The 14,422-nt window shown below is 39.6% G+C and overlaps 1 protein-coding gene across 5 annotated transcripts in view; it reads right to left on the bottom strand.

Moving 5' to 3' along the window:
- LIMS1 (LIM zinc finger domain containing 1) overlaps nt 1-14,422 on the bottom strand; it is a 67,564-nt gene that overhangs the window by 3,348 nt on the left and 49,794 nt on the right. For all 5 annotated transcript variants that reach the window (XM_064709972.1, XM_064709951.1, XM_064709944.1 and 2 more), the window contains exons 2-8: nt 13,181-13,340; nt 8,009-8,075; nt 5,830-5,950; nt 4,835-4,984; nt 3,495-3,645; nt 2,626-2,718; nt 1,185-1,233 (exon numbers count right to left, since the gene is read on the bottom strand). In XM_064709972.1, the coding sequence (XP_064566042.1) occupies nt 1,185-1,233; nt 2,626-2,718; nt 3,495-3,645; nt 4,835-4,984; nt 5,830-5,950; nt 8,009-8,075; nt 13,181-13,336 (787 nt within the window). In that variant the 5' untranslated portion in view covers nt 13,337-13,340. The remainder of the gene's footprint in view (nt 1-1,184; nt 1,234-2,625; nt 2,719-3,494; nt 3,646-4,834; nt 4,985-5,829; nt 5,951-8,008; nt 8,076-13,180; nt 13,341-14,422) is intronic.

Raw genomic sequence — 14,422 nt, forward strand, 5'->3', positions numbered from 1 at the left:
ACAGCTGACTCAAAATTTGTATGCAGAAATGAAAGAAGAAATGTAATTGAAGACATACACTGAAAATAAAGAAATTAGTGTATACTGTATTATTTTCAGTTCAGAGACCAAAACTTACATTATGGGTATTGGAATATATGGTGAAAGAGATGTAGTTATCAGAAAAGATACATACAGAGATGTAGTTATCAGAAAAGTTCCATTTTTGCTTATTACTGTAGAGTTTTCCTGAAAATGAGGACTCTTTCCTCTAAAGCATTTTGGGTTGTCATTCTGCAGGCATAGTGCAGTCCAGAAAATCTAGGGAAAGCACATCTACAGGATGCATGTCTTACCCTATAGTTACATGACTTCAAACTAGTTTATGTCTCTTTTTGAATGTTAGACGCTTCCTCCTGCTTTGCTAATGCCTTTGGCTTAGATGAAGCTAACATAGTATTCACTTTGAACAGAATAAATAGGCACATAATGCCACATTATTTCAGGTAGAATAATTTGCTTTTGGCATTTTATCAGAGCTAGTATCAAAAAAAACCCCAAAAAACCCCTCAAACCCACCTCCTTCTCCCAAAACACCCAATGAAACAATAACAAACCAAACAAATTACTTGCAGTTCTTCCTTACAGGACATATACTTCCAAGTATGATCATTCCTGGTTTTATGACATTATCATAAGCCGGAATTTTCAAAAGACAGGTGCTTGAAATAGATAGGTAAATATCTCCAGGATTCAAACTGACATAATGGGAACAAGGCATTTAAAAAAAATTCCTAACAGTGCCCACCTATGTCTTTCTGTATCTAAATATTTTTCAAATTTGGCTCATGATCGACAAATTCATTTGTGGAGATGCCTGTATGCTCCTGCTTACCCTTGCATGTGTTCTTTTTTGAAGCTGGTGTGGCAGGAAGTGACTTCTGAGCATCTTCCAGCATCCCTGGCCTCTGCTGTCACTAAGGGGTTTCACAGTTCTCTTTGGCCATGGCGTGGTCTTCTACCATCATGAAATGATGTTAGGCTTTCCTACCATTTGGTCTCTGACTAATCAGCTCTAATTTAATTTCTGGTCAAGAGAACATCTGTTTTTCTTTTAATGAAAACTGGGCTGCTTTCCCCTTACTTTCACTTTTAAAGAGAACTTCCATCAAAAAGGAACCTTAAGGAAACAGAGAAGTGCTTACCATCTCCTTCAATCACACGGTTGCAATGGAAACAAACATCACCAAACAGCTGAAGAGGAAAGAGAAGTAATAAATTTTTAATATAATGATTTTATTGAAGGTAACTTATCAAACTAGTAAAACAACTATGTTTCAGCTGATGGGCACAATCGCTTTCCTGTTTGTTCCAGTGAAATAAAGAGAATGCTGGCAAGTCTGGTTTGGTTTTCCAAGTACATTTTGCATCATCTCATCACAAAAAGTCTTGATAATATTAAAGATGAAAATATTTATCTACCTTTGATTCTCTGTAAGTATGATTTTGTTTTGTTTCAAGATTTCTCTAATCCTGAAGATTTGAAATACAGCAGTTGGTGTCATGTACACATGGTTACTAACCAGAAAATGTAACATTTGGACTGACATGTATGACTAAAACAATATATTACTGTAACTGTAAGAAAATTTTATCTTTATTAGAAAAACAAAAGGAAAATTTCAGACAAAAAAAATTCTTTTTCCAGGCTTAACATTTGTTCACAATATAATAAGAAGTGCCAAAAACTTCATGTATGTATGTTTTTTTACTGTAGTAGTTAACCTCAGAAAAGACATCCACTGTACATACAGCTCTTGTCTGGTGCACAGACTTGGCCCATCCCAGCTGCAACACTATTACTGTGAACGTCACAGCATTTACAGTCTGCAAGTGTGCCAGCACCAATCATCTGCCCTTCATCACTAATGACCAATTAAGAGTCCATCTGTAATTAGCAGATGCCATACAACTCCCAGGTGTAACCCTCTCAGGTATTTATGTAGGCAAGGGAGGTGAATGTGACATGACACAGATGGCTTCCAAAGAAAAATATGTCCCTGCATCGTGGGGTGGCTCCCCATCCAAGGGCCTCTGGAGAGGGGGGGTGCTGCCACACGTAACTTCTACATAAATGCAAGTGGTCACTAGAGGGTGTCTTCTGACAAATTTAGTCTTGGAAGTCTTTATTAGCCTAATGACTGAGCAGGAGCACACATCAACACACAGTGTCTTAGAGCAGCAGCTGCAGGGAAACACCCGGCACTCATTGGGGCCTCCAAACGCAGTTTAGTGAGTGGCAAATCTTTATTTTCTTAGGAGAGATTACTTGTCATTAGCTGCTCTGATCCACAGACACGTCAAAGCCCTGTAACAGCTCTATTTAGGTACCACTAAGCTTGAAGAACAACTTGATGCTGATTGCCCTGGCCAGCCTTTGTGAAATACCTGCAGTTTTCTTTTTTTATGCTCCACAGATGAATAGGGAAACCTCTATAATTAAATGCAACAGAGCATGCTAATTGCCATTACATCCAGAGGTGCCTTTAACAAAACAGAAGAATGTCCATGTTTTTCCATCTGTATCTAATAAAACCTATTTGTGAGTTTACCAATTAATGCCATTTAAAAAATATGCAACCTTACCTGATTGTAGTGGGTTTCACAATATGCCAAGCCTTTTCTCTCATAATGACGATGACCCAGGAATGGTTTTTCACATTTTGCACAAACAAAATGCTACAAAGAAAATTACAATACATTTTTTTATCTTTTGGAAGTAACGTTATTTTTTCTGGAAAGCAAAATAACCATGTCCACTACTTGAACATGGCTGAAGTCTACTAAGCCATCTTGAAAAACAGAGTTAAAACTTTTGTTTCTACATTTAGGCCATTAAAATATTAATTCTTTTAATATCTTCAACATTTCAATCTAAAAGTTACAAAACAATATCAAGCAATGGAGTCTCAATTTTTATCAATGAACAGAATTAAGAGTTGTTAAATAATTTGCATTATCATTATACCCTTCTGAAGAAAGCATTTCCTAGAGGAGATTTTTTCAAAACAACAGAAGAAATAAACAATTTATCTAATTAAAATGGAAGATGTGGAACTAAATCTTGTATGTGGCCTTGAAATATGAACTCTCACATGAACTGTTAGAGAAATATGTACCTAGGGGTATTATGATGCTTAGTGACATGGTTGGCACAGATTTGACTGCTTTTCCACATGTACTGCTTTGAGCTCTGAAATTTTATTTTGTAAGGACCTTGCTGGGCTTCCTTTGAATTACTGATTTTAGTTTCACAGTCAAAGCTCTCTTCAAGTAACTCCTATTTTATAGTGGAAGACCAGCCACAGTAAGGTTGAAGAGGGATTTGGAGAAGGCATTTATAATCATTGCTGCAAACTCTGAGAATCCTTTCATTGAAATTGAACAGAAAAATCACAGATAAATATGCTAAGGTTTACATTTGTAAGAGAGATCATTTAGCATCTGATGTTTACCTCCACATGCCATTGTTTGCCCATAGCATTCACCACACGGCCTTCAATTGGTCTCCTACAAGCCCCACAGATGGGGACACCCATTTTGTCATGGCAGGGTAAGCAGTAGAGTTCTCCTTTCAACTCACGAGCATCAGCAGTAAGTTCCTTCCTGTTCAGAAGTGAATGAATTGAGAGCATGAATAAAGGCACTCAAAAATGTCAACTCTTAAAAGAGTTTCTACTCTCAAGTGAAAAGTGAAAAAAACCCAAAATCAGCATTTGCTTTAGAAATTATATTTTTACTACAGTAATGCAGCAGCATCAAATATAACACAATTCAACACAGTTCAGCTCTGATCTCAGTAAGCTGAGAACAGGCTGCAAAGCAAGGTGCAGTGAGTCCCTCTGGAAACAGCTACTGACTTATTGTCATTCTGCTTAAGCAGCACAAATCTGTGTGTGAAAGCTGCACATGTTTGGTTTGTATTCTGGCACTTATCACCAGTTTATTTTAGATTTGCATAACTGCAACTGAAAGTAAAATGCAGTCCTCTATATCTACTTACATTTTCCTTGTATCAAACTTCAGGGAAAGAGAACTACAGACCCACATGAGCTAGACTTGTTCATTTCCTGTTGCAGAATCTTTTAAACTCTACTTTTTAGTAATTTGCATGGCTAGATACTGAGAACCTTAAGCTAAACCTTAAAAGGGACTGTAATCACAAATACTCTCAACTGGTTGCCACTGATGTAACACTACATACTGTTATTCAAATCAGCCTTTGCTGTGGCACTGAGATAGTAGCTTCCTTTGCAGCGGAAATAAACTAAGAATCCATGCTATGTCCTACAATGCTCCATGTTCCAATGCTCATCTCTGCATAAGCGCAGGATGTAGAAATGTGCAGTTTCATGAGCTGCATTTGCAGAAGATGATAAAATGAGATGGGAGAAGGCTTCTAAAAAAGACAGGCTTTAAAAAGAGAGAACAAAGTTTGGATGCCATTGAACTAAAAAAGAAAAATAACATAGGCAGGATAGTAATTCAAGCAACAAAAAAGAGCCACTTCTTAGCAGAATGGTGAGCTATAATTTCACTACTATAGAAATGATAACTGTGCCGGTACTTGGTATTTTGTAAGGTACTGCCTTGTCCTGCAGGGTCCAATCTTTCTTTATTCCCCAGTAGGTCAGCTGTTGTCTGAACCCCACAAGCCAAAATCAGTAGTACACATCTGGCCACAAGACATCCAAACCCCACCCCCTGTTGTCATTTGTACAGGACAAGTTTCCACTTTAAATTAAAGCAAATAAGGCCAGCATTTTCCTGTTTCCCATTGCAGAACTCAGGTTACCCGCAGTTTGCACAGTTGAAATGATCAGGGTGATAAGGATCATTTTTGAATATGAGAGGTTGTTCATCAATAATAGCATGACACTTCTGGCAAATGTACTTTCCCAGGCCTCTGGCTTTTTCCTTGTTATGGCAAGGACGGCAGAGATGTCTGAAACGGCATAAAAAAAGAGAGGTAAGTATTGCTACCAGGTACTACAGTGCAAAATATAAACCAAAAATCTCTCAGAACCTCAATTCAATCAGCTCTTTTTTGAGTCTTGTTAAAACAACTTCCTTGCTAAGGCAAACCAAGTTCAAAGCACCAAAATGATTGCCCACGTTCCGGGTGATCATTTAATTTTCTGTCACCACAGGGGTATCATTTCTTCAGCTGAGTTAAAACTGCGTTGAAGCACAGAAAACAAGGTTTCTTATAGATTCTTGTTGATTAATGCTTTATTTTCAAAATCTTAAAAATTTAGATTAGAAGCTGTATGAGCACACAGGTTCTCCTTCTGTAGATAATTCTGTATATTGTATTATACATAAGAAGCCAATGGTCATATAATACACATGTAAAACATTCTTTTGATCATAGATGGCAAAAATATCCTGCTATGTGAAGGGTCCCACTGAACATTAAGCAATTGTTATTAAATATGGTGCCAAACTAGACCAAAATTGAAGAACGAAGTTGGAAAAAGAAAGTAAACATTTTTATAAAAAAAATACAATGGTTCTTTATCTGAAAGTTTACTCTCTTATTACATATAACAATGATCCCAAAAGGTCACTGGGTAAAGAAAATGTTTGCCATGAAACTTGCTGTTGAAGCAGGCAAAATGTCAGTATTTTAAGATCTTGTGGTTTTGTGATGCCCGATTAGACCATATCACAGAAAATACTTCAGATGCTCCATTCGAGCTGGAAAGCCTCAGGAACCAAAACCTCTCAGTCCCACTATTAGTTCATTTAATTGATGATCAGTTAACAGAAGGAAGGGTGGAGATTTACCTGCCAGCATTCTTGACAAATCCAATATCAGCCAATACTGCCTGGCAGATATCACAGCAGAAGCACTCTGGATGCCAGCTATTGTTCATGGCTTTAATAACACGGCCAATAATGAACTCACCTGTAAGAAACACAACACCAGGATGCAAAACACCATACTAGACAAACTTAAAAGTAACTCACAAATGAATCACTAATGACTACAATCATCATTCCTTTCCTTACCCCCAAATCTGGTAGGACACATTGCTTTCAGTATCACAGTTCTGATTCCAAACCCTGGAAATTTGGGTTTGTTTTTTGTTATGGGTTAAAAGAAAACATTTTTGCTGATAGAGGACCTTTGCTATTTATGTACAAGTCCTTCAACATGCACACTCCACCTTCTCCCTGCAATAATCCTATTTTGGTCCTTTCACTGGTTTTACTTATCTGTTCTCAAGCTGTTAAGAAATTGATGGAGTACTTAATACAGTAAGTGCTTTCTTGTGTCCTAATCATTTTTCTCCTCTTCTTTAAGAGTATGACAATGTTAATTTGTCACATACATAGCAGAGGTTTCTACTCCACTAGGACCAAGCCTTGAACGTATTCTATACTCAAAGCACAACAGAACTGAACTTGGGTGGCTGTGAATATCCTGCAAAAAAACTCCCATGGAGTCCAAATGCAAAGGTGCAGTGAAGCTGCAGAACAGTAAATCCAACACACACAACTTCTGACCTACCACAAGGCATTAAAAAACAGTGTGAGAAGTAGTGTTTTACATGCAGTGTGACTGGACTGCACAGGCAGTGATGTCCATCACATGTGACCTGATTTCTCTCTACGCTGATGGACAGGGTAACAGGGGCTCTGGGCAGTGCAAAATGTGTTGGGAGCTCAGCTTCCCAGTGCTGTCAGAGGCTGAGCTCTGGCTTTGGTTACAGCTCCAATGGCTGCCAAAGGGGAGTGATCAGGCAGGTAAAGGTATGGATGACAAAATCCAGCATGCAACTTTGTAGCATCCCCATGAAGTCATGGCTTTGCAAGAACAAATCCAATGGACTCCAGACACATCAGGAATGCTCAAGGCCCCATCACTGACAACAGCCCCAATGACTTTGTCTGTGTTTATTAAGTACAAGCAGTGGAAAAGCCCAGCTCTGGGCAGGACCTTGATGATGTTTTAAGGGAGCTGGCAATACCAGGAGAGAGGACAGGAGAAGGTGGAGCTGTGCCAACTGTGCAGGAGAAATAGCATAGCTCCTCACAAATTGCCACCAACTAATTTCTTAATTTTTTTCTGCTTGTTCACATCTGCAGCCTTAAATTCACAGTTCTATAGCATCTGCTTCCCTCTCCCTTGGTCAACACCTCCCTTAGCATCAACACCTCCCTCCACAAAAGGAAAGGCCTTATTGAGATAAATTAAAGTTTTAGCACCTTGCCAAAGGTGCCAAAGAAACACAAGGGCTTCCAGAGCAGTTTAGGGAATAGTCACATAATAACTTCCCAACTCTGGCCCAGCAAAATGTGCCACACACGGGGGAAAAAGAAAACATGCAAGTGATTACAGTGCAGCAGATGCACAAGAATCTACATCAACAGTGGCAAATAAGAAGCAGCCCTCAGTATCATGTAGGATGGACATTAGACACTGAAGCCTGAAAGGTATGTTTCAAAAAAACCAGCAGGGCCCAGCTGACCATCACTTGATTATAACACTAGATGATGAATATTGTCTCAGGTTCTGTGAAGTAGGACAGCACAGCTGGGCTACAAGAGTCAAAGCAGATGACAAAGTCTTGTTGCGTGGTTTCAGCTACATGAGAAGGGACAAATGTCAGCACATAGAGATGTACAGGTATAAATAATCACAAGTATTATATATAATTGTATATGCAATCAGGAGTTTATGAATGGTCTGTGCATTGGATCATTGGCTCAACAGCTAAATTATTTACTAAAAGAACTTTATTTAAAAAATTATTTATTAAAAAATATTTTTAAATCCTACTGGTTTATGACCTTTAGAAAAGGCAACTCCCCAGTTTCTCTGAAGTCCAGCTCATTCCTGAAGTACAGATGCTCAGCTGAACACAAGCACCTCCCAGGAAACAGATACGAGGGCAGCACATCTTCCCCCAGTGACACTCCCATTTGTGATCAGTGTGAAGTATTTCACCTTAAAACTTACCACATTGATGGCAGCAAGGGGCAAAAAGCATTTGAAAATCATGTTCACAGTACTTCCTCCCTTCAAACTGAAAATAGAAAGAGGGATGAGGAGCTTGCACTTAACATAAATGCGGTAACAGCCTATTGTGTTTCCAGATACAATTAGGTAGTAAAACAAGAGGGGCTGAGCAAAAGCAACCAGACCTTGAGCTACATGTGCTAGGCATTACATCCACCCACCTTAATTCACCTACTAGTTAGCATGTAGTGTTAATAGCACACCATTTCTCCAGTACTGCTGAGAGTGTAAGGCATTTTCTGTCACCCATTTACATCACAAGAGACATCTGAATTTTGACAGACTACTGAAACTGAAGCAACCAAACACATTCTGAGCAGGAAATTAGCTAACAAACAGTCTCGGCCATCAGGAGGGGAGAAGCATTTTCCTCAAACCTATTTGATGTCTTCCTCATTCTACATTTCCTGCCAGAATGACCCAGCATACCAGAGGGTGGAGGTTGGGGTAGGAAGAACACCCAGGGGCAGAAATCTTTGCAATTTATGGAGCAGTTCAGCCAAAACATGAAGGGAAATAAGCCTTTTCCTTCATGCTGTTTATTTCATAGAATCATAAAATCATTTATGTTGGGAAAGATCCTTAAAATAATCAAGTCCAAATATTAAAGTTCACTACATCGATCAAGTTAAATTTATTTTAAGGGATTTGAATTTTATCACAGCTTATGTAAGTTCAGCTACAGTTCAAGCTCCCATGGAAAAAAAAAATCCATATGGAATAAAAAGATTTAACAGCACTGCATTAGTAGCTTAGCCAAAGAATATGTAAAAACATGTAGGCAAATATGAGCTGAAATGAAGGGAAATGTTTAGATACCTTCAGGCACCATTATTATTAGACACAAATGCCAATGAGCATGTCAATACCAGGTAGACAATATCAGGTATGCTATAAAATGTTTGAATTTGAATGTCTCAGTTTAAACAGTGGAACAAGGTGGACAGCAGGAAACCTTGCTTCTTTCTTTTCACTGGGCCTAAGACAAAACCAAGTGAGTAGAACAAAATACTACCCATAAAGTAAGTATTTGTGCATAGACAGAAAATAGAGAAATGTGGTTCAAGATCACCTGTTGTATAATATGAAATGACAAGAATCTAATATAATATAAATATAATAAATACTTTTGCAGCTGGCAGGATAGGGATCTAATAAAACATTTCACTAGATATTTATGGTTAGAAAATTCCTGTGCCAAACCTGAATTGCACCTATTAGGAACAGAAAGATATTAACTCAGTACAGACCTTTTCAGAAGTCTCTGTCAGAAATTTATCAAGTGCTATTCCAGTGTAATACTCTAAAACAGATTACTTTTTAATTAAAAAAAAAATTTTTTTGAGAGATACAGGGCTATTACTTTCTCAAGGAGTAATGGAAATTACTCATTCATTGTGAATTGTGCTTGCTTCCTGCATGATAAAATCCTTTCCAAACAGAAAAAAAATTTGAAAGCTTCCTGATCTGTTTAAACAGGTGGTCCACTGGGGGATGCTTAGGTTTGCTTGGATTTCAAAGCCACCACATGTTGATCTGAACAGACCAAACAGGTTTTCTTCCCCTCTTTGTTTTCGTCAGGCAGGTTGGTTTCCATTCAGTCTTGTTTCTATTTTCAACCTCTGCTCCTTTGTGCTGCCCGTTGTGGATGACCCAGCAGTTATTACCACAGAAAGCCTTGAGCTTCTGTAACAAACCTTACAGTACATAGTTTAGAAGTAAGTGTTTCGCTGTTGTGTGCTGAAGGTCCGTGAGGTGAATGGCCCTGCATAAAACATCTCACTGTGAAATAACCCCCAGCTTACCTGCATGTTTTTAGCTAACTTAAGTGGAAAGTCATGCACAAAAACTGAGACTTTAGAGATTGTTTCTCTAAGGCAGCTTTTGGTAAAAACCATTTTAAGAAAATACTCGAGAATGGAAACAAACATGAACATCTGTTCTGCCATTAGTACAGGACCGTGCACTGCTACCTGTAGAGAAATTCTACAATAGCAGCTCTAGGGAATACACATCTTCCAGGTGGTGGAGTAGAAGCAGACCAGAATTGCTACCACTTCACACCCAACAGCAAAGAACAGAGAACTCTACTGGAATCTACTTGTGCTAATTTTTGTTTAGATTGAGTGCATAAAAAAACCTTGCTAAAATGATGTTACTGAGCAAACTGAAGCACAAATCAAAAACACCATACCCACAGTTTCTGTGCAACGTTAGGCACGCAGGTCTCAGGAATCCAAACTATCATTTCTAATACAAGAGGCCATCCACAAAACCCCTGCTATGCTGTGCAGACTCTAAGAAGTGGAAGGGCACCACTTGTGCCTGTGAGTGACTTGGCTCCAGTGCTGCACACAGCGAGCTGTGCTGATAAGGGGGCTTGCAAGGCAGCCCAGAGATCAGTCCTGCAGCACAGGAGACCTGACCAGCTCCACCCCCACCCGCGGAACACAGTGTGAAGGCTTATCATGGCAGTGTTTGACAGCAAGTGTGATAAGCAGCTTAATGACTAACTGGGGGAACCCTGCAAGGCTTGCAATAGGCAGGGGAACAATATTTGCCTTCCTAATTGCTAAGAGCTGGAAATCATTTCCAAGAAATACTAGCTTAGCTAAACCAGGCACAGAGTAAACACAAGCTCATGCTGGGCAACCAACAATGCCTGTGTTTACCCACAGAACCTGCTCAGAAAAACACATTATCTGGCCACACCTCCAGATAATGCCCATCTTCTCCAGTCACAGTTTTTCTTGACAGTGATACAGATTATCTAGAGTCCTCTGAGCACTGTCAGCCACTCCTGAGCACTCACCAACCTAAGCCCACCTTCTACCTGCTGAGGGCTTTCCTTCCTCTCACAGAATGGGTCAGATTGGAGGTGAGGTCATGTGCTCCAACCTCCCTCTTCAAGCAAGGTCATCCTAGAATACACTGCACAGAACTGCACCCAGATGATTCTTAAGTATCTCAAGTGAGGGAGACTTCACAACTTCTCTGGGCAACCTGTACCAGTGCACAGTAAAGAAGTTCTTCCCCTGATCAGGTGGAATTTCCTGTGCATCAACTTCTGCCCATTACCTCTTTTCCAATTGCTTGGCACCACCAAGCAGAGCCTGGCTTCCTCCTCTGACACCCTCCCTTCAGATAATTACTCACATTGATGAGGTTCTCTCTCAGTCATCTCTTCTTGAGTCTGAACAGGCCCAGTACCCTCAGCCTATCCAATGTTATTTTACCTGTGTAATAATTGTGGCAAGAAGTATCTATCCATAACTGAAATCTTCCACTTTCCATGCAACATTTCTCAGGGTACCTAGGCTGAAAAAAAACCCCTAGCAACATTAGCCAAAACATGTTTAGCACACAGTGTTATTTAATTCCTGGGACAATCTACTGGCACTCACTTCTGACTTACTGTCTTTGAGAGCAGCATGTTTCAGTAAGAGAGTGCTCAAAAACCAATCATCATGAATATGAATGTTAACAAGGTAGCAGTAGGAAGCAAAATGCCTACATCCAGTGTATCTAAGCACCACTAGGATACTTGCCTCTTCTACCACAGAGATTCAGGTATGGCCACCCATGAGCAACACAGAGAGATTGCAACATTCCTGAACTATGTCCAAAAGTCAGACTTTTTTTCTGCTGTAGTCTCCTCTAGAAGATACAGGCTGCCTAGAGCATGATTTCCCAAACTTTTATCTTTAAGGACCATTCCACTTTCTGAAAGAGGTCCCTAGAATCACTTACTGGTTTTTTGAGTCACAAAAAGAATGAAAAAAGTATTCATTATTAAGAGAAAATACATTTTACTGGTTTAAGACAATTTTATGAACATAATTACAAATATTTTAGTTTTGAAACGTTCCTATCACTTTACATTTGCCTCAGGTTTTAAAGTGTCAGGATGAACTCTTTCCCGAGACAGCTCAGTATATATTAACAACTGTAATGCAACTTGTTAAGTATCTAGGGGGGTGTTCTTTTGTTTCTATTTAATTAATTCTGCCTTGCAGCTCAGCTTTTGATGTCTTATGGAACACTAGAGGCTAATTTACTATAATTTGTGTAACACTATCCCTAGAGCCTTTTGATCCTCAAACAAGGTGAGAAAAAGCAAATCCCCAGGAATCCCCTTAGCCAGTCTCTTTTGCAATCCACACTCCTCCCTCAGCCTCTCCTCATCACCACATAGCACAGCTCTGTAAAATTAGAAATGCTTCTATAGAAGATAAACTATTGTGCTCTTGCCAAAGGATGACACCTGTATGTGAGAGCACAGAATTGTTCTTTTTACACTCTGCTCGTTTTCCTTTTCAGATCATCATATGACACAAATCCTGTAACTGCTACCCTAAAATGGATTGTAAGCTCCTCGAGCAGGGCCTTATGTCTCTCAGTAATTCCCTGACTCACACAATCTATTGTTCCCTATACTAATCACTTTGTATTTTATGAACCAGTCTAGAGCTTTTACTACCACTTTGTGCTGAGCCACATTCTGAATTCCCATGATAGGGGAACGTAAAAGAAAATGAAACCTATTCCAAAATACCCTCCTAATCTGAGGCAAATAAACCTGGAGAAATATTAATGTGATCAGGTCTTAAACCCCTGAAAGTGTGCTAAGAACTGATAATTTTGAATGCTCTAGACTGTTAAACTTAAGAGTTGATCTTACACTGGCCCTGTCTGGATCAGAGCATGCTCAAACACAGATCATCTCTTTTCCCAACTGGACTCACTCAACTCAGTGATAAACCTCCTATGGACCACAGGATGAGGGGATTTTCCTCTATATGACTTTCTCCTCCTATGTATTTCTGGTATGATACATCAGATTCACAAGTTTCAGGGAAAAAATTTGCACTGAGAAAAAGATCTCCAGGAATTTTTCTCTCAGCGCTGATAACACTGAGGTGCACATTTAAAGAACTTTATATACATTGATGTCCTCCAAATGCACAGAAATGCTCCTGGTTTTTTTCTCTCCTTTTCTTTCAGAGCCCAGATCCTCCCATGGGACTTTCTAAGCTGGCCACCTACTTCTGCCATGGGAATGAAGGCTCAAGAGGGGGTCTGGGGACAGGAGGGCTCCTCTGCCCTGCTTACCTCATAGAAGAGCCCTTCGGGGAACTGCTGGAAGCACTGGGCGCAGACGAAGCACTGCTCGTGGTACAGCTCACCATTGCTGTTGACAATTTTCTCGGCAGGGGCAAAGCCCCCCCTGCAGCGCTCGCAGATGGCGTTGGCAAGCGCGTTAGCCATGTTGCTGTCATTCAAAACAAAAAAAAGAAAAAAGAAAATTAGCCTAAATAGACAACAACACTGGTTGTGGGTCTTCTCCCCCCCTCACCAGGCCAAACTGCATCACCCTAATGCTAAGCTGCTCAACACAAGTTTTTCAATGAAGTTCTTGGCTTGTGTCATCTCCTCGGAAATAAAGCTACCACTTCTCCCTGCTCCCTAACTCTTTAGCAACAAAATCCCTGTGATACACTCTAACTAACTGAAAACCCCAAACAGAAATGTTGTCAATACACACATTTACAGGCTTTTTATGATGAAAAAAGGCAATTCAAAGTACTGTAAAAATTATGATATACATTAATATTACGGAAAACAAGGGCAAATACTAATGATGGAGGACTGGCATCACACAGGAAAACAAACAATTTATTGTAAACTAATTCTAATATATACATACATAAATTCTAAAATACACATATATAATGGCATTAGTTCAGAGCTCCAAATAAACAATGTGACAAAGTGCAGGATCTGGTCTGGCAGATATTACTGAGAAACAGAGTAGTTAAATAATTATCCTTTATACGAGCTCTGCATAGCTTGAAGTAATTTCACAAATTTAGCTTGAAGTCATGGGATTTTTGATTGGTTTGTTAAGGTTTATCCCAGGGAGTTCAGCTCATCATTGCCAGTCCACTCCAGGGCCAAGGGGTAGGGTGGGAATGCTCTGGCTGCCCCACAGTGACCAACACACAGGCCAACAAAGCCGGCAAACCCACGCCAGGGATGCAAAGAAATATTGAAACAGCAACCTTGGTTGCTTCTCAAAGGCACAGGACCAAAAAATGGCAGTGTGGTAGCTGTCCACATCTGCAGAAGACAGTACAGCTGTGCTTCAGTTAATTAAAGCCAGAAAAAGGCTCTTTTGATTTTTCCTTTGCAAACATTTTGTCACTCGTATCTAGACTCTCAAAGCTCTGCCTCTCAGGATCATCCCACTGCCCTAGTATAATGTGATAGCAGAGAGCAAATATAGGGCAATGGTCTAGTTTCATTACAATGTGATGCCAGCTGACAAAACCACTGACTCAAAATTTATCTGGA

Source organism: Zonotrichia leucophrys, chromosome 1 (assembly GCF_028769735.1).
Source record: "Zonotrichia leucophrys gambelii isolate GWCS_2022_RI chromosome 1, RI_Zleu_2.0, whole genome shotgun sequence".
Lineage (NCBI taxonomy): Eukaryota > Metazoa > Chordata > Aves > Passeriformes > Passerellidae > Zonotrichia > Zonotrichia leucophrys.